General features: G+C 42.1%; 1 protein-coding gene across 1 annotated transcript in view; it reads right to left on the reverse strand.

The window, feature by feature from the left end:
- CRACR2A (calcium release activated channel regulator 2A) overlaps positions 1–24,305 on the reverse strand; it is a 93,405-nt gene that overhangs the window by 64,504 nt on the left and 4,596 nt on the right. The window contains exons 3-5 of the mRNA XM_073314558.1: positions 9,153–9,402; positions 6,204–6,315; positions 866–1,040 (exon numbers count right to left, since the gene is read on the reverse strand). Coding sequence (XP_073170659.1) covers positions 866–1,040; positions 6,204–6,315; positions 9,153–9,365 — 500 coding nt within the window. The 5' untranslated portion in view covers positions 9,366–9,402. The remainder of the gene's footprint in view (positions 1–865; positions 1,041–6,203; positions 6,316–9,152; positions 9,403–24,305) is intronic.

Here is a 24,305-nt window from a genome sequence, read left to right on the forward strand (position 1 = left end):
GTGGAGGAAAGACAAACAGACTAATTCAAAATCATTTGGAGAGATCAGAATGAAAATGATGTTAGAGGTAAAAAGAAAAAATATCACAGCATTCAGCATTCTGACAACTTCATATTTTAGAGCAGTAATTTTATTTAATTGACAAATGTCACACAAACAGACTGAAAGCCCCTGGGGGGCAGTCATCATCTTTTTGTCCTGTTTTTGTACAGCACCTTGCACAATAGGGTCCTGGTCTATCACTGGAGCTCGTAGATGCTACCGCAATGTAAATGATTAATGATTATTATTAATAATCATTAATAACTACACCGGTCTGAAAGAGAACTCACGATTTTTGTTATTCTTAATTGATATAAAGGCAATTTAAGTGGTCTTTGCCAAAGGATTGCTCTCCAAGGATTCTTTATTTGCAAATTATGCCATTTTTGAATACACAGATAGTATATCAATATTATGTACTTTCAGAACATGTGCCGCATCAGTGCTTCATTTGTGTTGCTCCCACATGGCACAAAGGCATGTGACTATGAGAGTTTAACTGTGTTATCCTCATGAGGCACAACTGCGTGGCTCTCAGGGGTTTTTTCTGACCTGCTCTATTTTGCATGCAGGGTTTTTTTAATTCCATCACTTGCAGCAGCCAAGGAATGATATGAGATCGCTACATCGCAAGGGGCCCTAATTCTGGATCTCTCTGTGCAGTTAGTCAAATGCATCTCCACTGAAGTCAAGGTTGACACACCAGTGCACAGTGGGTGTAAATGAGAAGAGAATCAGGCCCAGGGTTTTCTAACAAATGAAGAGCTAAATCATAAAAGATAATGAATTGTACATTGTCGATACTGCGGCTGGTATGACTTACTCTTCTAAGATCTTGTTAGTTCCAAGCCGGTCCATCAGATCTGAGAACTGCCGGTCCTCGTCATCCTCCTCATCAGCTTTAGCACAGTTCTCTTCCCACTTAGACTGATAGACATTTTCATTGTCAGACTCATGCATTTCATTCACAGAGGCCATCTGCCCAAACAAAAACTGACCTAAAATTTAAAGATGTACACATCATTTTAAAAATCCGTTTATAGAGTAACTAGAAGTCATTAAAAGAAACAGTGACATTTGTTAGCAGGCTCTCCCAGGCTGTCTCTACACTCAGAGCTGGGGGTGTGATTTCCAGCTCATGTAGACGTACTCATGCTAGTGGTCATTGAATTAGAGCACTAACCATAGTAGTGGAGCCGGGGCAGCATGGGTAGTGGCACGGTGCTGCATGGGCTAGCAGCACCAAGTATGTACCCACTGGGTTCGGGCAGGTTTGTTCTCTGTATGGCTAGCCCATGCCACCTCTTATCACTGCTACATTACTATTTTTAATGCCAGCTCAATGAGAGCTAGCCAGGGCTTAATTTGTGCCAGGACTGGCCAGAGCTGAGCCCCAGCACCTCTTTCATGACAAATCGAACACTGGAGCTAGTACAACTATGCCTACATGAGCTGGCCGTCACACCCTCAGCTCCAACTGCAGACAGTCCCCACGACTGAACTTCACAACAAACAGAGTTTGGGTAGGAAGGAAAACGCTAGTTTTCTCGTTTTGAAGAGGGAATGTGGCCTATCAACTTGTTAAGGAAAAGTTAGCACGTGTGACTCCATTTTGGTTTGGGGCCCACCTTTGTTTAAATGCCAGCACGTCGTACACCAGGAGGAGTGATCCTTAGATACTGAATCCCTGTGAAAATCCTCCTCTTTGTCTCCAGCCTGCCTTGACTCCCAGTGTCTGGTTTTTGTCAGTCTCTAACTCCCTGTCTCTTGGCCTTGATGTGAGGCCTCCCATTCTGATAATAAAAGTTACTGATGCATGGCTTTAGGACCACGCTGTGTAATTAACATACTGGTATAGCACGAGGAATGCACCAAGCAGGGATAGGTGGTAGATAAGACAAGGGTTTGTTTATTGGCTAAGGTTTCCGATGCACAAGGGCAACATGCTTTGCTAAAAAGTATATAACCTTTGTATAATCTGTATTCAGGGTCCCCCCTTGGCTAGCAGAGGGGCACCACGCTTGAGCGTAATAAACTGAAAAGGAGTACTTGTGGCACCTTAGAGACTAACCAATTTATCTGAGCATGAGCTTTCGTGAGCTCACGAAAGCTCATGCTCAAATAAATTGGTTAGTCTCTAAGGTGCCACAAGTCCTCCTTTTCTTTTTGCGAATACAGACTAACACGGCTGTTACTCTGAAACCTGTAATAAACTGAGTGTCTTTTGGGAACTCTGCAGTTGTGGACTTTGTTTCTGTGCCTCAGCCTAGATTTGAACTGTGTGTGTCCTATCAGGTGTAATTCGTAGCATTGGTGTGCGTGTCCTATCAGGTGTAATTCGTAGCATTGGTGTGCGTGTCCTATCAGGTGTAATTCGTAGCATTTGTGCGCGTGTCCTATCAGGTGTAATTCGTAGCATTTGTGCGCGTGTCCTACAAGGTATAATTCGCAGCAGTTGAATGCGTGTCCTACCAGGTGTAATTCGTAACACAACTAGAGCAAGAGATCTGGAGTCAGGGCTTCTGGGTTTTACTCCTGGGTTTGCCCTTAACTCACCATTTAACCCTGGATAAGCCACACAGGCCAAAAATTTCAAATTTACATGCCTAGATTGATACCAGTCAGCTTTGTGTTCTTGGGGAACCAGGGTCTAGTATCCAGCCTGTCTGACTCATGAAAGACACCCCCTCTCCCCCAGCCTCTGTTTAAACCAAAATCCATCAGAGAAAAAAACTTGCAGAGAGCAGTGAAGGGCATTGGGAGGCACACCTAGACCCGTCCTGACAAGGGAGACAAGATTAAGACATCTCCATTAGCATACAGAATGAAGAACAGAGACAACTCCCCTAGCCTCATCTGCATGAAAGATGGGACAGGGATTAGCATAAAGAATGAGGAACAGAGAACCGCACTAAATTCTGGACCAGAAAAGCAGGCACGCACTGCATCATGGGAATCCCTGCTCCAGATGCTAATAAACCTATGCTTGCACACACCCAGCTCAGCAATTATCAGACCAATTCTAGTTATAAATCCTTGATTGATATCCAAAATACTGAAGCAGCCTAGTTGCCTGGTGAGCTCCCTGGAAGAAAACTCCACCCAGAGCCAAGAGTGATCAGCTCCTATTGTCTAGCCTAAAGAAAACCCTTGAGTCATCAGTTTACCAATAAACAAATCTAGTGTTCTCTCTTGAACCATTGTATTTTCTCTACAAAAATCCCTACTCACCCTCCAGTCCGTGTTCTGATGCTTAAATCCAAACTGCATCAGTTCCACTGGGACTCCATCTCCTGACTGATTGTGCTGGGGGCTCTGCCTGTCTCCTGCCCTCAGGACCCTGAGCTACCACCATCACCTGGGAACCCCGACCAGTTCAAGCTCCATGGAATGGGTGAGAACCCCCTCTTTCTCTCTCTCTTTATTTTGCTTTCTACCTCAGGTATTAATCTTTAATAATGTATGTTATCTTGGTTTAGCCCTCCTTGTGTAGTCATCACTATTATTCAATAAATAACTTTTATGGTTAAGCTGGTTGCTTCTCTCTCTCTCTCTCTCTGAACTCTACTCGTTTGTGTTTTTAGCTTCCCCCATTTACTCTGCAGCAGCGCTTCTTTTACCTAAGCTAAAGATCCCTGTAGTGCCCAAAAATCCTGTGGGGTTTGCTCATCAAGTGGGCTACTCCCAGTACAAGTGTAACGTGAAAGTGGGATAGGGACATGTTAAACCTGTGGTACATGGGGGCAGGAGGCAGCTGAAAGTGATGCTCAGCCCAGGCTATTGAGACCAGGGGCGCATAAGGGTGACAGCTTGAAAGTGCTGCTTAACCCAGCCCATTGAGTACAGGGACACATGAGGGGATCAGCTGGAGGGTGCTGATTGATCCGGTCCGCTCAGACTGGTTCTGTTAGTGCGTGTGTGTGTGTGTGTTCATCTCATTCTAGGGCTGGAGGAACCCAGCCCTGGGGAACCTAGGTCCTGCAGGGTAGCTCCATTGGGAAGGGGACTTGCAGAAGGGAAAAGTAGAGCTCCATATGAACTTACAAGTGACATAAGCAGTACATTGATAGAATTACAGAGCCCCACTCCCCCAGAAGAGCGTACCCCAAAGTAACAGGCACATCTGGTAACAAGATTCAGGCACTCAAACTCATAAATAAGTGTTTTGATTTCCAGAGGCACTGAGCATCCTCAGTTCCCTTTGACTTCAAAGTGGGTTTGTCTGAGTAAGGACTGAATAAAAATGGAAGGATCCGGCATAATAAAATAAATACATAATAGGTATTAATAATAATTTTACCTGATATTTTAATATTTTGCTTTTTCAGCATGTTATCAGATCTTGGCCTACAATGGATCCCCAGCTGAGCCCCTAATGTACTTCTCAATCAAACTTAGATCTTCCTTGAGCTGCTTTTTCCCCATTCAACTTTACATATTTGCAAAAATCTGTTGACTTAAGGAAGCTCCTTCTACCTACTCAGGACTTTTCCGTATCTGTCTTGAGTTACATACATTTCTAAAATCTCATGCCTATTGCTGATGCAGAAACACATCATAATTGTAGCATCATGATGGCCAAACGATTATTAAAATATTCACAGTGGATCAGATTGTTAGCTGTAAGTTGATGCTGGTTTATGCCAGCTAAGAATCTGGCCCAGTGCATGTGTTTAGAAACAGCAGACCACATTCTGGCCTTGGATTCAGGACCATTGGAGTAAATGGGAGCCATGTACATCTGAGAAGAAAATTTGACCATGAAACTGTCTGCAAAATACATAGTGTCTACAGGTGCATCCGATGAAGTGAGCTGTAGCTCACGAAAGCTTATGCTCAAATAAATTGGTTAGTCTCTATAGTATCTACAGTATTTTCATCACAGAACTGGATAGCTTCCCTTGTCTCTCCCTCCAGTCAATCCAAACCACTGCCCTGAAGATCTTTCTCCTCTCTGACTGCTCTACCAATAGCTCCTCACTCTTCAAATCTCTTTCAGCAGCTTCCTCTTCCATTTGACATCAAGTTAAAGCTTCTCATCTTCATCTTCACAGTCCTTCAGAACTCTGCCCCTTCAGTCTCTCTCACTCCAACTGGCCCTCTGACTCCCTGCACTCTTCCCAAACCTCCCTCCTTCCAGCCCTTTTTTGTGTATTTCTCCCACTCTTGGCTTCCTGTCTTTTTCCATGCCAGTCCTGAATGTTTGGAACCCTATCCTCCTTCTCACAAATCAGTCAGCCTCCCTCTTGTCTTCAATGGTATTTTTCCATTGATTTTGGTGGGAGCCTGAGCAAGCCTCTGGCCTGTCCTGTAAACACACTTCTTCCCCAAAGTATTTCAGCACTCATCTCCTAAAAATAGAATTGGTTGAAAAATGGGGAAGTTTTCAGCTGAAAATTCTGATTTTTTCCCCCCCTGGAAATACAAAAACCAAAATATTTTGATTCAGAAATGTTGCTGTTCTATCTCATGGGACTTTGTAATACATCATTACAAAGTCATGCCCCCATTATCGGCTACAGGCCAGGCTCCCTGTGCTATGATGATATCAGGATACACCTTCTTGGAGGGTGAGGCAGTGGTTCCAAGGGAGTTTTTGGCCATGGTGCAACATTAAAGATGCAGTCCAGCCAGGGAGCCCAAGCCACGGAGGAGAATGGGAACATGAGGCATCCAAACTACAGCTCCCTTGAAGCACTGTGGCAATCTTCCCTAATCAAAATATTTTGGGTTTGGGCCATTCATTTTTGGGGGGGGGGAGGGCGGCTGAAAAATCAAAATTTTCCATGGAAAGCTGACCCTTCTTGTGAAAAATGTTGTTTAGTAGAAAACCTAATTTTCCCTTGAAAAACAGTTTAGATGGAAAAATTTTGACCAGACCTACTGACAAGGCATCCCCTAGAACTCCTTTCTGGTGCCATGAAACCTCTCTGAAGCAACTAATCAAGTGCCTGACAAAAATTAATTGCATAATGGAGGAGGTCTTCTAATAACGGTGGAACAGAACTGTGCTCAGGTATGTCAGAGGGGCCTTTTGTGCAGGGTTGACTGCATGCATCAGAACTACACTGCAGGTTCCTTAGGGAACCATGTCTCCTTACATGTCTGTGAAGTACTGAACATGGATGGAGGTATACACAGATTTGCATTTCAAAACTCACTTAATCCTGTTGTGAACTCCTCTGGCGTAAGTGAACCGTTGCCATCTGCATCCAGAGTATCAAAAACTTTCTCCAGCTCCTCCAGGCTAAGAGGTAGCTCACCATGAAGTCTCTGAAATGACAAACCATGCCTCCATTACACTATTTATTATAAAAGTGGTTAGTGGAAGAGAAGAATCTGAAGAGCAAGACAAGAACAACAGTAATTTAGAATGAGAGAACTCTTAAGTTTCCTACAAAACGGAAATTCCTCTCACCCCCCCCCAAAAAAAATCCATTTTGAAAAGTTTGAAATGAAACATTTCAGATTTTTCTAAATAAAACATTTTGGTGTTGACAATTCTATTAATCTTTATGTTACTATTTTATTTTTTAATTTAATTTACCTCTCTATTTTATTATTTTAAATATTATTTTTATTTTATTATTGAAATGTATTTAAATATATATTTTATATTTGTACATTATTTGCTAGGGTAATTTAATTTTTATTATAATAAACATAAAACTATTTTATATTATATTTTCTTTTTCATGGTGTCTCCTCTTTTATTTGGAAACTGAGCAAATCTGATATGGAATCAGTGAGACAAAAATGGATCAGAACAATATGAAAGTTATTTAAAAATCAGAGTGACATAATGGGATATAAATTAATCTGCAGTATATGTTACTGCAAGAGTCTGATATCACAGACGTAGAGTTGTGTTCAGGGATGAATAGATTATGGGATTCAAAAAAGTAGTAGTTAAAGAACTAGCAAGAGCAAGGCTCCCCTCATCTGAATGGGCGTGGTGGTTACCTCGCTTTAAAGGATAAACAGGGCAAGACCTGCTCTGTATATGTGGGTGGGATATTGAGAAGATTCCCATTGACTTCAGTGGAGCAACATGTGGGCTGAGGACAAGCCAGTGCCTTAAAAGACCCACTGCCATATCCAGAGTCTCTTTCCAGGCAGTTTTATTTCCCAGACATAGGTTTAAAAACCACAACCAATGAAAACAATTCCTCAGCACACCCTGGGCTACAGCTCCCAGAGGATTTTCCCTTTGCCTCTCTCAGTCTTTCCTGCTTCAGGGCCAACTGAAAGATTCTCCTATGTTCTTTTAACTGAGCACCAGCTCTCTGCGCTTTCTCCCTGGAGACCTTTTCCCCCAGATCTATGTGCTGCCCCTCCCTCCTAACTGGCCAAGCTGGGAGCACTGATTCTACCACAGGGGAACTGGACCTGCCTCATTTAAAGGGGACAGCCACTCCGTGACAAGCAGGCTCTGAGTATCTGAGCTAACACTAATGGAGAAACTGTAACTTCACAATTTGCTGGACTCTGTATTTTTTTAATTCTCAACTTTTAACCTCAGGTAGAATATAAAGTCAAAGGGAGAGACTTGATCCCACCTCAATTTTACACCAGTGAAACTGCATTGATTTCAGTGACATTACTCTAGATTTACATAATGGTTTAGTGAGAGGAGAATCAGGCCCGGTGTTTTCAAAAAGGATGTTTTTGTAATTTCATCTTTAATCCGCTTAGCTGGAAACAAAAATAAGCAAAATGCAATGCCATTTCAAGTGGTTTCATGTCACTGAGTCCTAGTGCCCTTTATATCTATTTTTAAATGAATTGGAGATTTACTCATATATAAAGCTCATCATGCATGCTAAACAGCTCCTGAAAGAGCTGTTTCATGTTGTGAAATCAAAGACAAAATTACGTTCTTCTCTTTGCAACTCAAAGAAGTTCTCTAACACCCTTCTCAGAAGCTCACAGCAAATAGAGTTACATTTCCTCTGTAAGTGTAGAACTCAGACCTGAATGGGAATAAATATCTGTTACCCTCTCTGTAGCAACAGACATTAAAGTTTGAAAATATGTGAGGGTTCTCTTGTATTAAAAATTAAATCCTACTTTCTTTTTACCATTTTAATCCATATACATAAATAAAACAAAATGGTGATCCAGGAAGATGCCTAATGGTCCAAATGTTCAAACATTTACTACCAGGAATAACACACTTACTACTGTGATTTCAATTACTTCAGTGGGACTACACAGTGTAGTAAGCACTACAACCAACAGTAAATGTTTATTCTAACATTTTTTTTAAACAAGTAACTTGAAAAAATCCATAAATACACACAACAGAAAACCTGCAACTGGCAATAACCTGAGCATTGATTTGTTTTTTCAGAATGGGTAATTCTCAATGTGTTGGGCACTTTTGACTATTACACTAAGCAGCTTTGTATGTGAAGGTATTAAATCCTCCAAAAATTGTATTTAAGACATTTCCACTGTCACTACTTTGCTACTGCTCCTAAATTCTATTTAATCCATTAGCACTGAAGTAAAAAATTAATGAATACACCCAAGGAGTGCTCTGCATGTAAAACATGACTAGCTCAGAGTGGGTTGTTGTTGTTTTCCACAACATACATGATAGAATATCCCTCTGCACATTTTCACAGCATGGTCCTGATCCTGTTCTCCATAGCATCAATGGCATTTTGCCATTGAATTCAATGGGATCAGAATTAGGCCCCTTACATTTTAAAATTATTTCCACAAAACATTGATTTAATAAGCACAATGTGAACATATCAAAATAACATAGAGTACACTTTTGTTTGCATAAGTGTATTTAGAAATATGTTCCGACTGAGTTTTTGTACCATTTTACTGGTTGGGGAAAGAGGATGAATGGCTTGGAATGGCATTTGTTGACAAAATATGTAAAGAAAATAGATGAACTAAACACATTTCTGATTCTGCTGTAAATCAGGAGTAACCCCCAATGAAGTCAGTGGAGTTACTCCAGTTAAAGTGAAAAGGAAAATCAATTGATTTGCGTTTTATAAATTGTACATTTGCTTTGAGCTTCCATTTTACGTGTTGGTTTGTATATGGTAAAACTATTGTACTGCATCATTTCACCAATTTTGCTTTACCTGCATGTCACGCCGAGCGATGAAGCCTTTGCCCTCCACATCACAGATCTGAAAGAACTCGTGTGCTTTCCCCAACATGGCTAGTTGTTGCCCAAGGTCCTGTTCTGTCCTGCTCCACTCTGTATCTCCTAGTGGCCCAGGACTGGCACAGTCCCCTTTTATTCTGTCCGTTGTCACAGGTCTGGTCACAGAAGTATTCTGGGACGCTGCCATCCCATTTACTCCCAGACTTTGGTCCAAAACCTGTATGCTGAAGGTAAGAAAGAGCACATCAGAGCCTCTCAATGATGCTTTCCATCATCTCTTAGCAACGACCTCTTTAATTAGCCACTGAAGCCTAGGAGAAGAAAAAAGCTTTTTGAAAATGCCTACCATGATCTATTCCATTAATAGACCACACTAGAGCACACGGAAAATGGTGAACGAGGAAGGGAAAAAGATCTACGACTGAAAGGAATCTCAATACAAAATCAGCCCGTCTAATGAGCAATATAGACAACTAATTCATGTGAACAACAAGAAAATACAAAGTATGGGCAAATTAAAAAAAAGGAAAAGAACAATTTATAGTCACTACAAGTACTCACTTGGCATTCTTTCTGCTTAATTATCGACTGCCAAGACTCATAGTTTGTGTGCAGTCCCTTAAGCTTTTGGAATATGGCATATTCTTATGCAAAATAACGAAGACTGATGGAAATCGATGAGTCAGTTTTTTTAAAGGAAATAAATGGAGCTGAGAGAGAACAAGAAAATGGACATATGGAATTTTGAAATGTCTATTTAGGCTGCCCCTTACAGCATGTGTTTTCGAATATTCACTGGAACCATAAGAACAATTATACAGTCAATTTTCTTGGCATGTTTTGAGTTGATATTTTGAATAGTACCCAAGCCCTTTTCCCAGCAGCGTTTGGGAAAGTATATCTTATGCTACCCATAAGAAAATATTCTTAATCAAAAGTCTGGAGATATATGGTTTTTATCTTAATTTATTCTGAGTGGTCTGATATAAACAACATTGGATTTTCTTTTTCTTTTTCTATCTACACCAATTTAAATTATGCTACACAGAGCATCAGCGCAAAGAGAAGAGGATTTGCAAAAGACAAGATTTTTTAAAAAACTTTATGCCTATGGGCTCAGACACAGTTTGAGTTCCTTCATGTGAAGTTTCTTTCCATATTTTGGTCTCTTAAAGAGAATAGGTCTGATCACACACTGGTATAAATCAGGAGAAACTTCATTGAATTCAATGCAATTACTCCAATGTAAAACTAGCGTGAATGAGAGGGGCATCAGTTCCCTTCTTCTATTCCAGTGAAGTATAACAGTGGGCTGTACTTGGGATTGAAAGTGAAATCCAAGAAAAACTGCAGCTTCTCCATTCCACAGTGCCTGACTCCTAAGGCTATGTCTACACGGGCAATTGAGCGACAAAACTTTTGTCTTTCAGCTGTGTTAAATTCCCCTCCGCCCCGAAAGACAAAAGTTTTGCTAACGGCAAGCGCCAGTGCGAATAGCGCTTTGTTGGCAGCAAACGCCGCTCGTTGGGAGTGGAAGTTTTTTTGTCGGCAGGAGAGCCGACAAACAGCGGCTGCACAGTACGACTTTTAGCGGCACTGCTGTAGCAACACAGCCATGTCACGACAAGCTGTGTAGTGTAGATATAGCCTTAGTGGAACAGGTCAAAGAGAGCATGTAACATATATGCTTGTCAGCCTGCACTGGCTACCCGTTTAGTTCCAGTTCTGGAATATTTGTCCTGATCACTAAGGGCCAGATTTACCAAGGTATTTAGGCACCTAAAAATTGCAGATAGGTGCCTAATGGGATTTTCAAACGTGTCTAAGCAGATTGAGTGCCTAACTCATACTGGTTTCAATCTGGCCTAGGACTTAAGTGCCTAACCTATTCAGGTGCGTTTTAAAATATTTAGGCACTTGAGTACCCTTGAAAAATCTAGTTTCTAAGGCCCTTAATGGCCTATGCTGGCACAATCTTGGAAACAACTTCTCTGTTACCTGCTGGGGCAGCTTCAAACCCCCTAGGACATTAGAGCTGACAGAACCCTGCCTCAAACTCTCAGCAGCCAAAATCAATGTTTTCTACACACAAGGCTCCAGGCTATGACCCACCCTACCAAGAGAGACAGAATGAGCCTGAGTTATACCACATTCAGGACACTCCCCAAAACTAAACTTTTTCCTGAGACAGTCCCCAAGGGACAGAGTGGAAGAAGACCCAGCGAGGTTCTTCTGCAAGACAGTAACTGGTGGCTAAAACAGGGTCTGAGAGGAAGAGTTTGGTCTCACTTTGGAGAGAACTTGTTCAGTGTTCAAGCATAAAAAGAGACAAAGCTGAGACAGTGTAACATCCAGACTGTGTCTTCTCTCCACAGGGACGGTCCTCTCCCATCAAGCACTTCCTGAGAGCAGAGCTGTCTAATTTTCTAGATGTAATCACATGATAATGTCCCCTATTGGGAAACTATTTGTCATAACAGAGCTCACTTTGAGTTCAAAGAATGTAACAAAGCCTAGATATTACAGCAATAGGAGCTTTACAAATGCAGAGGTCAATTCCTGAGAATGCATATAGCCCAGGGGTGGGCAAACTTTTTGGCCTGAAATCCCCATCTGGGTGGAGAAATTGCATGCAGGGCTATGAATGTAGGGCTGGGACGGGGAGTTGGGGTGCGGGAGGGAGTGCGGGGTGTGGGAGGGGTGCGGTGTGCAAGAAGGGGCTCAGGGCAAGGGGTTGGGGTGCAGGAGGGGTGTGGTGTGCAGGAAGGGGCTCAGGACAAGGGGTTGGGGTGCAGGAGGGGTACAGTGTGCAGGAAGGGGCTCAGGGCAAGGGGTTAGGGTGCAGGAGGAGTGTAGGGTGTGGCAGGAGGCTCAAGACAGGGGGCTGGGGTGTGGGGTGCAGGCTCCAGGCCACTGCTGCTTACCTCGAGCGGCTCTGGGGTGGCAGCAGCATGCAGTGGGGCTAAGGCAGGCTCCCTGCCTGCCCTGGCCCTGCGCTGCTCCCAGAAGCGGCCAGCATGTCCGACAGTGGCTCCTGGGTGTGGGGTGGAGCAGGCGCCTCTGCCATGTGCTGCCCTTGCCTGTGGGTACCACCCCGAAGCTCCCATTGACCATGGTTCCCTGTTCCTGGCCAATGGGAGCTGTTGGGGGGCGATGCCTGCAGCCGAGGGCAGCGCATGGAGCCCTCTGCCCCTGCCTTTCCCCAGAGGCCGCAGGGACGTGGTGCCAGCCACTTTTGGGAGCGGCGCGGGGCAAGGGCAGACAGGGAATCTGCCTTAGCCCTGCTGCACCATGGGACTGGCAATCCTGTGGGCCAGACTGAAAGCTTGATGGACCAGATCCAGCCCATGGGCCATAGTTTGCCCTCCCCTGACATAGCCTGTAAAAATGAGGTGGTATTCCTTTCAATAGTTTGTGAGCCCTCTCGCGGTGCTAACTGTCTTCTATGTTTCAGAAGTACATTAGAACCTCAGAGTTAAAAAACCAGAGTTACGAACTGACCAGACAACTACTCACCTTGTTTGGAACTGGAAGTACGCAATCAGGCAGCAGAAAAAAGCAAATACAGTACTGTGTTAAACATAAACTACTAAAAAAAATAAAGGGAAAGTTTAAAAAAAAGATTTGACAAGGTAAGGAAACTTTCAGTGCTTGTTTCATTTTTAAAAGCAGCATTTTCCTTCTGAATACTAAAGTTTCAAAGCTGTATTAAATCAATGTTCAGTTGTAAACTTTTGAAAGAACAACCATAACACTTTGTTCAGAGTTACAAACATTTCAGTGTTCCGAGCAACCTCCATCCCTGAGGTGTTCTTAACTCTGAGGTTCTACTGTAACCAGAACCCTGCCAAAGCAGCACTGTGTGTGAGTTACTCAGTCACACCTATTGTATTTGGTTAGTAAACGTGTTTATTTGGACTCCATTGTACCCGTGTGTTGTTTCTTTAAGAAGCAGAAGACACGACAACACAACACATAAAGGTAAAAGCTGCAGAAGACAAGGATCTTGCACCAGTAAGGCCTTTGGTCTTTTTGTTCTATGTTCATCCAGTGCCTAGCACAATGGGGCCCTAGCCCATGACTGGGCATTACGGTAACACTGGTACTACACTAATACCGGCACTACGTTGCCATTTTTGGCATTATGGTAATACAAATAATAAATAATAATAATACCGAGAGGCAAGATTACACAAAGGGCCACTGATAAATGAGCAGAGGGAGTGGGGAGTAGAGAAAACCAAGGCTCATAGGGTATATTGTAGAAGTCCAGGGAGGGGTTTTTTTTAACTTGATCCTGAAATGGACTGGTAGAGTTGTTGGAAGAGTGATGCGGTTCTGTTTCCTTCTGTGAGAAGGAAGGCAGCGGAGTTTTGCACACGCTGAAGTCTGAAGACCTAGGATTTGGAGAAGTGATAGTGAAGGGAGCTGCAATCGCCAAGAAATGAAAATGTAATAGTATATCATGTATAGACTCTGGCCCTGATTGGCCTCTCACACTGATTTTACACTGCTGAAACTCCATGGGCTTTAATGGAGCTATTCTGGATTTATGCCAGTGTAAGAGAGATCAAATTTAGGTCTGCTGGGTTCAAATTCTCCTCTCGGTAACCTTGATGTAGATCGGATGTAACGCCACAAAAGTAAGTAGAGCTACACTTGTGTAAAACTGGTCTAAATGAGATCCCAGTCAGGTCCATGGGATATAGATCTAAACAAACTGTCCTTGACTATGAACTGTAATGATTTCTCAGAGCCACAATTGCAGAAATAGTCCAAGCTGAGCACCACAGCAAAAAGCTTCAATTCCTGTGGTTTTTATAATGTTCTTTAGACTCATTCTAAAAGGAGAATACTTTAATAAAGCTTAATCGTCAATGGTATGTGAAGCAATAGAAATATGGGCACAGGTAAAGCACTGATGCAATAAAAAGATGCCATTCATTGTTTAATAATAATATTTACTTTTTGGCACAGGAGAACTGATGATTTAAAAACACTCCACCTTACTTTCAAAATATGCCTGCACCATAAAACAAAATGATTTGCATCACTGGAGCCCCACCTTCCACAACTATCATGTACACTAGCTATGTAGCAAGCGAAAGTCACGTGGCTTCTCCAAGCCAGCCAGCAGAAAATGAAATTAGAGGCTGCATTAAATCCCGTGATATATAGAGCTGCCTTCACATCTGGTCCTGTTCATCTGAATTCCTATAGTTTGCTGATACCTTGCAAACACCGATACAAGCCAAGATGAAAAATTGTAGTTTGCTGCATGCTATTGGATGGATAATTTAATTAGTCCAAGGTCACTTCTAAATAATAAAAATGGGTCCATCCAAGCATCCATCCGTTAAAGAAAACTAATTGGCTACTTACAAATTCAGGTTGTCTCCCTCCCTGACTTCAATAGTTCAGCACAGACCTGACTTTCCACTCCAACCCTGCAGCAAATGTGGAGCTACATATAAACGGGTACAACATCAACTGGTGTAAATATCATCAGCTGGCTTAGCTCCATTGAATACACCGACTGAGGTTTCTCACAAGCTGCTGAATCCTGAGACATTTAGGGACTAGTTTTCAAAAGTGCTGAACACCCAGAGCTGAAATCCATAGTGTTTAAGGCCAGAAGGGATCATTTAGTCTGACCTCATGCATAATGCAGGCCCAAGAATTTCACAGTATTCCTAAATCTAAGCATTCAAAAATCACGAGGCTGCCTCAGAAATCATGGGATTTTTAAAAATAATAAATGCAGAGTTCTTTTTACTTATTGGCCTTCTGGTTTCTGAGTCTTTATGGTTCACACGGGTCACACTTTAAAGTTTTTTCTCTGAAACTAGGATGCCTAAACCCCACTTTTTTTTTTAAATGAAAGCTGAGTTTCTCATGTAATCTCTTCATTACAGCAGGTAGTGCTCAAAAAAACCCTTCCCGATGTCGCAAGACGTGTAATAAAATTGTAAGAGCTGGCAACGCTGCTTTCATTCACACAAGCTGATAACTCCTGTTTTAGTTTGAGTGTATCTTTTAGAACAATATCCAATCTTAATTTAGTTTTCACTGATCTCACTGCAATTCATGGGAGTTGTGGGTGCACAGTATCTCTGAACAAATAAGGCCAGGAACTCTAAAGCCGTGATGCTCAGACCTCCGCAGTTCAGAAGCCAAATCATTACCCAAAAATAGCCACACTAGTATGAATCCTTTGTTTCATTTACTACAGTACTATATATTCATATTTAAACAGTAAGACAGGAGAAATATTTAGTGTGTATATATATATACTATTCTCACAGCAAAATGATTGACCAAGAATTATTATTTTATCAGTTACAATTGGCTAATAACAGAGTAAAAACATCCAAATTGGTTAATAACTTAGATTGGTTAATAATTAAATCACACAGTGTTTTAATGCCATGTGCTGCAGAGAACCTCAGGAGACACATTAAAGAGCCACTTGTGTGAGCCTCAGTCTGTATCACTGATCTAAAGGATTCACTTAGAATATAAACAACCTGAATAGCAAAAAAACAGATTTTTTTCTTTATTTCCCTCTCTCAATACTATGCCTCTATTACAGAGATTAAGCAACATATCCCCCTTATATCGTAACATATAAAGTGTTGAATATGCCAGATCAGCAGACTGGGAGACCAATATCTTCTGTTTACGCACGGGATATGTATGGCATGGAGAGCATCAGTGCTAGTTTCTGATACTGCTCACCAATATGCTTCGTCCCTGGCATGGAGGGTAACCATCTCTAGGGCTGTCAAGGTTCCTTCCCCACCCTGAACTCTAGGGTACAGATGTGGGGACCCGCATGAAAGACCCCCTAAGCTTATTTCTACCAGCTTAGGTTAAAACTTCCCCAAGGCACAAAGTCTTTGCCCTTGGATTAGGTAAAACGCTGCCATCACCAAGTGTTTTAGACAAAGAACAGGGAAAGGACCACTTGGAGTTCCTATTTCCCCAAAATATTCCCCCCAAGCCCTTACACCCCCTTTCCTTTAAAATAAACAAGATGAGCACAAACCCCTTGGATTTTTAAGACCCAAAAAACCCAGTCAGATTCTTAAAAATCAGAACTTTATTAGAAGAACAAAAAAAAGATAAGAGAACAACTCTGTAAAATCAGACTGGAAAATAATCTTACAGGCAGTCAGAGTCAAAGCATAGAGATTCCCTCTAGGCAAAACCTTAAGTTACAAAAAGACACAAAAACAGGAATACACATTCCCTCCAGCACAGCGAATTTACAAGCCAAAACAAAGAAAACCGAATGCATTTTCTAGCTAGATTACTTATTAACTTTACAGGAGTTGAAGGGCTTGTATCCTTGATCTGTTCCAAGAGACAAAGGTATCACACAGACAGACAAAAACCTTTCCCCCCCCCCTCCAGATTTGAAAGTATCTTGTCCCCTCATTAGTCATTTTGGGTCAGGTGCCAGCGAGATTACCTTAGCTTCTTAACCCTTTACAGGTGAAAGGGTTTTGCCTCTGGCCAGGAGGGATTTTATAGCACTGTATACAGAAAGGTGGTTACCCTTCCCTTTATATTTATGACAAGGGCTATGTGTGCATTGAAATCACAGGATGTGATTGAAGCTTAAGTATATGTATCCGAGATAGCCAGGGTGCTGTAGCACAGAAGTTGTGGCAATGCATACTTCAGCGCCCATGAGTAAATACCCAGGACTCTGGGTGGTTTGTACAGAAGTATAGGAATGAAAGGGTAGTTCAGTCTCCATGACCCTTTAATGCGTGGCTTTTCCATTGAGAGAGCTAACAAGCGTGCTAGCCGTGGTGGTAGTTTATGGGTTGTGATTATATGCCCACGGAGAGCAAAACCAAGAACCACCCAACTCATTTCAAACATGCCACCAAAGAGCCATCAGATGGAAATGACTGTCAGCCACTACTTGCAACTAGGTTTGTTTTTATAAATGCTGGTGCACTAACCGTGGTGACATTATCAGGTAAAGCATTATTCCTTTCATTAACATCTTTTCAAAACAGAAAATGTTCTTTCAAAGACATAAAGCCAGTGATCACAAGGAACACCATGCAAATAGGGCCAGAAGATCAAGACAACAGCAGAGCAGACTTCCAAGCAAAGTGAAGCCAATATCCAGCTGTCTTAATTTAATTTCAGACTGTGTTTATGTTTCACTGTGCCAAACTGTGAAGGCGAATGTGAATCCTCAGAATGTGGTGTCACATTAGTGAAAGATATAACATTCAGTTTATCCCTTGACTGGAATAGACTGGATCACATTGATCAGTACGGTATGTTACTGAAACTTTGCTTTAGTAATAGATTATCTCTGATTTAAACAGTTATTAGCAAAGATTTAGATAAAGTAGAAGACTTCAAAAAAAACTTTTAAATTATTTCCATACTGATTTCAGAATGATTTGACATACTGGGTGATCTTCAGCTGATGAAAATTGGCATAGCTCCATGGACTAGACCTGGATGAATGAAATGCCAATTATTTTTCAAGAAAAATTGTGAACACTTGTTTTTTTCCCAAAGGTTTCCACAGATTTTTTGAAGTTTTTAACAAAATCCAGGAACCAACAAATTTTAGGTGTTTGAAAATTAAAAAATGATGTTTCAGTTTTTTTAAATTCAAAATGGTTTTAGTTTTTATTTTTTCATTGAAAAAACTGAAAAAAATTCCACCTAAAGAAAGTTTTCATGAAAATTAATTTTTCATTTTGGTCAAAATCCATTTTAATAATAAAAATTTTCAATGAAATGTATCTGCCTGCCCTATCATAGACTTCAGTGGAGCTAAGCCAATTTACTACATCTGTGGCGCTGATCCATGGACATTAATTGTGTCAGTCTGTGACCTGTTACAAGCATTTCTCAGGTTATTTGGTACTTCAACTGTAAGTACTGAGATATTTCACTCTTCGGTTTCCTTATGTTTGGAGTAGCTGCAATAAAGAGCCTGATTCTCCATACTTTTGCTCTTGGAAGTGATCTTTCTCATGCAAGTCACCCCACTGAAGTAAGTGGAACAGATTATACTAGAAAGGACTACATGAGTGAGGATTAGACCTCTAAGGGTATGTCTACAATGAAATGTAAGCCCAGGGTTAGTAGAACTTGAGGTATCAGACCCTGGGTTTGTTAACCTAGGGCTTGAACGTCTACACTTACGTATAAGCCCAGGTTAAGAATTTTTGAAACCTGTGTCCCAGCCTGGGGCTCCAGTATCTGTACTGCATTATACCAATCCAGGTCCAAACCCCCCATAACCCAGACTTCCTAGCACCTTCCCAAAATGTGACTGCTCTAGCCCTTTGTTTGTGGTGCACTGTGGGAAAACTTGACTGTCCACCAAACTTGACTGTCCAGAGGACAAAGAAAGTCCACCCATGGGGCTGTGGAATACTTCTGGCAGACTCCCAGAGCGTAAGTGTGGTAGGGCTATGTCTATACTGCAAAGCAATAGGGCTTGTAACCTTGGGTCCCTAGCTTGACTCAGGCTCGGCCCCTCTAACCCTGTGAAGACCCTGGGACCCTGGGTCCAAGCCCTGGGTTAGAGCAACTCATGTCTAGACAGAAGAGGGGTTAGGATAGAGCCTGAGTTTTAACCCTGGGTTTACACTGCAGTGTATACATACCCTAGGATACGTTTACAATGCTGCTGGGAGTGCACTTCCCAGCACAGAAAGACAGACAGACACTGCTGGCTTTGCTCAAGCTACTGTGCTAAAAATAGCACTGTAGCTGGGGGTAGCACACGTTGTAGCAGAGGTACTGGGCTGAGTACGTACCTGTGGTCTGGATGGGTTTGTACTCAGGTGGCCAGTCTGAGCCGCCACCCTTGCTACCCACCTGCTACACGGCTACTTTTAAGGACTAGCTTAAATACAGCTAGTGTGTGTGTGTGTGTGTGCTTAAGATGGGAAGCGTGCGCCCAGCTGAGTGTAGATTAGGATTGCCAACCCTCCAGGATCGTCCTGGAGTCTCCAGAAATTAAAGATTAATTAAAGATTATGTCATGTGATGAAACCTCGAGGAATGGGGCCAACCGAAATTGGCAAACCTAGGGTAGATTATATCCTCCATTTGTTACAGTTGTTTTCTTTTTATACAATACACCATGTATCTTTACTGTCATCTTCATGCAGGAATATGAGGTATAAAAAAACCCTCAACACAGTTTGTTCTGTGTGGCTTGGCTATTCCAAACAAAGCATGGGAAATGTATACACACAGATCCACTTATCTGTATTTGATTAGCAGGTTGTGTGTGCTTCTGGTTCCTGGTCATACCTGCAGAAACATATCCTGGTATCACAAGGAACTAGTAATGTATCACTATGGATTTTGAATGGGCAGTTAATTCGTCACTGTTTGCAAGTGGAAATATAATTCTAAATTCCCTCTCCATGAGATAACTGGTCAAAGGCCATAAACTAGTTCTGGAGGAGGGTCCACAAAATGCCCTTTGCTATTCCCCTCTATGCTCCACAGGTTCCATAGCAGGCTGACCTGTGAATGAAGAGAATGGGACAAGGCCCAGTTCACCTCACTGCTACTTCTGGGGACCAGAATTGAATACATCTTCCTGCCCTGGGAAAGGAGGAGGGGGATTATTTACATGCTCTAGGGAAGAGGCACATTTGCTCTGGCCTGCACATGTGTTAAAGTGTATTGGTTTATATGCCTGGAGCTTATCCATTCTCACCCTGGATTAGATAAGAGTTGCTATCATGACTAGCTGCATAGGGGAATGCTTGCTGACCCTTCTGCAGTGTCTACAATGGGGTAAGATCCACGACAGCAGTGCAGCCCCACACCAGATTTACCCAGTGTGGTGGCTTGATGGAATAACCTGGGCCTATGTAATGAAATAAAATACATGCCCACTCTTTAATGATGACTGCATATTTACTCCCCGTGCCTGGAAAGACTCTGAACAAGCCACTGATGTGCAGGAAAAACATAACGTTAATTTCAGTCTAACCACAGTGTGGGCTCTCTCGCTAAATGATGTCAGTGTTTGCAAAACTGAAAGACAGTAGAAAATGAGTTAAGAAACCAATATATAAGTTTTTTTTTAAAAAAAGTACTGGTAGGGGAAAGACTGAAATATAAGGATAATATATAGATATTGCTCTGCTGAATGTCCCTTTTTAAATGCAATTCCATAAAGTAGTTTGATTCTTCTATAACATTAGTTTTATACCTGTGTAATTTCATTGACTTCACTGCAGTTACTCCTTATTTGCATGAGCATAAGCAACAGTAGAATCAGGACCAATATTAATGCATTTTACAACAGTACTTTTTGCCATTCTCTGTTTCCTTTGAATACATGGGGCAGAATCCTTTCCCTCACCCCCATCAAAGTCCTACTGACTTCAGTGGGGCCAGGATTTCAGTCTGATATAGTCATGGCCGTGACAAGGTGGAAAATACCTTAAGTCTTTTGGTTCATCTCCCTCCACTTAGTGCAGGATTATTGACGGTCATAATTTTGCAAAAATAAAAGTTACTTCCTTCTCCGTGACTATGAGACACGCTTATCAGGCATGTCAGCATATGGTGTTATTCATAGAACTGACAAGTAAATATCACTCCACCTTTCGGTCAGACAGATCAAGACAACCGCTTAAATTAACTCTTAGCAGAGCTTTTGCCATATTCTCTTTTACATTCTATTAGGTCTATTATCATAATTAAGATCTAACTTATTTTTACCAGAGCTTTGTCAAAAAAAAAAAAAAGAGAGAGAATAAAGTGAATGTAGTCCTAAAGATGGTACCAGACTGACAGCCCGGGAGACTAACTGCTTCTGTTTGTCAAAGGAACAAGTGTAACATGTGCAACAGCAGGATTAACATGTCCTCTTTCCTAATATGATTGATCCCTGAGCTGAAGAGATGTCCTCTTGGACTGAAAAGGGAGTTTAGTCACAACAGACCATTAAAGCCTTATATCCAGATTTTCACAAGAGCTCAGCACCCATTTAGGTACCAAGCTGAATTGGCCAGCTGTTTAAACGTGCTCAGCTCCTACTGAGAACAATGAATCTGTTGCCATGCACTTTTGAAAAGCTGGTGACTGAAGTTCAGTGGCTTAATGGGGGCCGACCAATTCTGAAAACCTGGACCCTTGTCTCTGAAGAAGCTGATAGCAGGGTTACTATCATGGGTTGGTGGCTTTCTTGGGTGATGTTGACTCCTGACCACTAGGAAATGGACTGGGACTGCTAGCTGTAAGTAGTTAAGAAACACTCAATTACTCAATCTAAACCCTTATTCATATTGCAGCTGCCACTGAATATTGTGCTGCCCGGTGTAGGTGGCTACTAGCAAGCATGTATTTTGATCAATGGGCAATCACAGATCTTGTTGTCGAGCATGCTATCCACCTTTCATTCAGGCTAAATGGAAGACGCAATTAAGCTCCTTTATGGAATAAAACAGCTGAAGTAATAGAAGCCACCCAAGGCACTGGGACATTTGGGAAGGCCCAAGCAAGAACTAGCTCAGGGAGAATAAGAGAGGTTTCCCTGATTGCAAATGCAGGGGCTGGGGCATTGATTGGTGTGTCTGGGTGTGTCAGAAACAGGAAGTGACCAGAAAGCCAGGAGAAAGAAAGAGAAGTACTGGTGACTGTAGCCCTGGAAGCCAAAAGAAAGAGCTTCTTTTGGGGCACAAAACTGGCTGGAATGCAGCCGAGGACTTTGAAACAAAGAAACCACCTCCTGTTTGTTTCTACTGTTTAGGGGAAACAGGACTTTTCTGTACATCTTTGTAAGTAAGCAGGATTGCACCCAAGAAAGACTTGACTCGTTATCAATTTCCCCTCAATATGGAAACAACCCAGCAAGGCCCCCTAAACTGCCCAAGGGGCAACAACATCTATCAGATGGTAACAATATTAATTCACTACCAATCTGGACCATATTCAAATGAATAACCTTGTGGTGAAAGTCTGCATATCCTAGTACCAGTTCCTAAAATACCCAGTCCTCATCACTCAATATCTTTTAAGTTTATCTAACATATAGTTTGCATTTTCTTGTCTGATACAGAAGTCTGTAATACATTTATAGCAGCTCAGCACTTCTTGGCACGCGAGTTCATTAAACATGGTTACAGTTTTATTCTGGAAAATGATCAATAGAGGTATTCCCAAGTGTCAGAGTTCAGCAATGCGTGCATCTTCACATCTTTTCCTGAGGAAGTGCTAATGATCAAGATGTTTCTAAAAAAAAATCAAAAAATTTTGCTTACTGTATATAATTCTTCACTTCATTTTCAGGCCTCTGTCTCTGATCTTGTTTATCAACATTGCCTTGTTTGGGTGTTTAAATATCATGAAAGAATTTTTGGTCACAATTTTCCATTAAAATGACATTGGAGACGGGCAGAAGATGAAAAATTATTCACACCTGGAAAAAAACCTTATAATGAGAATAGAAAACATTAATTTAGCTGACTAGTTACTGGAATGGGGAAGTTGCATCACACGTGTCCATGTGCCATCAGATACACATGAGAGGGCAAATCATTTACTTCTTTATAAAACTGAGTGAAAATGAAGAAAGATTCTAAATAATAGCCCAAGAGGATTTCAGATAGTGGGCCATGAATAAGTATCTGGGATTGCAGGTGTGGGATTCAGTTAGGGTGGAGAAGTGAAGTTGCTTGACCAGGAGGATGGCAAAAATGAAGGAAGAAAGAATGATTTACAGTGGAGAAACTCTGTGAAGATATGGGATTTTCTCCAGAGGTGCCCAACACCACATGAAGTGAAGTTAGGGTAGGTGGGACAGACTTTATGGTGGGACACAGGGCTGAAGAATATTCTGACAGTGGAAAGAGTGGACTGGAGTGAACTGACAACCAGGTCTATGGAGTAGACAGCAGGACAAAGAGCGGTGGGAGTGACAGATAAGTCGTGGACATTGATCTGAGATTGTAGGAGCACTGGGTGGAGGGCCAGAGGGCAGTTGGGTGATGGTGAAGGAGAGGTACCGGTGGCCAAAAAGAGAACTCAGCTGAGAGATCAGAGAGGAAACAGTGTTTAATAAAGAAGAGGACAAGTGAGAGGCCATTTTAGCAAGTGGGAGAATTGATCTGGGGCTGAATTTCAAACAAGGCAGTGATAGGGAGGTGATGGGAGACTGAAAGATTAGGCAAGATAGCAATGTGGCATCTGAGACCACACTGAAAATGGAGGGTGGTTCTGAATAGAGCAACAGGGGCAGACAGGTGTCAAAACCAAAAAGGAAGGTGGATGCAGGGGAATCAGAAAAGTGGTGGTTAATGGCTACTTGATGCGGAAGAGAGGAATAGAGTTGGATGGAGAAGTAATGAGGGAAGAGAGTAATGGAGAGAGAGTAATTGGAATCAGCATGAGCAGGAGACGATAGCTTACAAAAACCTGGGGCATGCCTGTCATGGAAGTAAAGTAGTGTTTTCAAAATGTCATCCAGGGGGATTGTTCTGGGTGATGTACAATCTGGCCAGGACTGGCTGAGGTTGCCTGGAAACATAGTCAAATATTAATCACTGTGATGAGTTTTCTAACTTCTTTGTGGATAAAATTAATCAGATTTGTCCTGGAATGGCTGTTTCCAAGGGGGCAGATCTGTGTCTAGAGATAGCCTTGTCATCTCTAGCTGAGTTTCAACCGGTTTTTCCTCACACTGGACCTATGTACTGAGGGACCTTCCAGTTGCTACCATGAGTGGGACTCATGCCCTTCATAGCTGTTAAATCAAGCAGTATGGCACTGGGTCTGTTGTTGGATGAAACCACTAGCAGCTCCTGAGGGCAGGGCAGGGTGTGAGCTTCCCTAGTGACTTATAGACCCTTCTTCTTAAGGTGGTGCGAGGCCCTTCAAGAAGAATTCCGCATTCATTCATCCTGCCATCTTTTTTTTGCCACACCTACATGCCAATCTTGATGAGGTCCTTCTCCATTAACATGATGTAAAAAGGTCCCTAGGGCTTTGCAAGGAATTGACTGAAGCCTTTAAGAAGTACACCCATATCTTGTCCCCTTTTCACACCAACACACTAGGTTGTGTTGTCTCCAACAGAACCTTGTCTGACCGCATGCTCCACTGCAAC

Source organism: Lepidochelys kempii, chromosome 1, assembly GCF_965140265.1.
Source record: "Lepidochelys kempii isolate rLepKem1 chromosome 1, rLepKem1.hap2, whole genome shotgun sequence".
Lineage (NCBI taxonomy): Eukaryota > Metazoa > Chordata > Testudines > Cheloniidae > Lepidochelys > Lepidochelys kempii.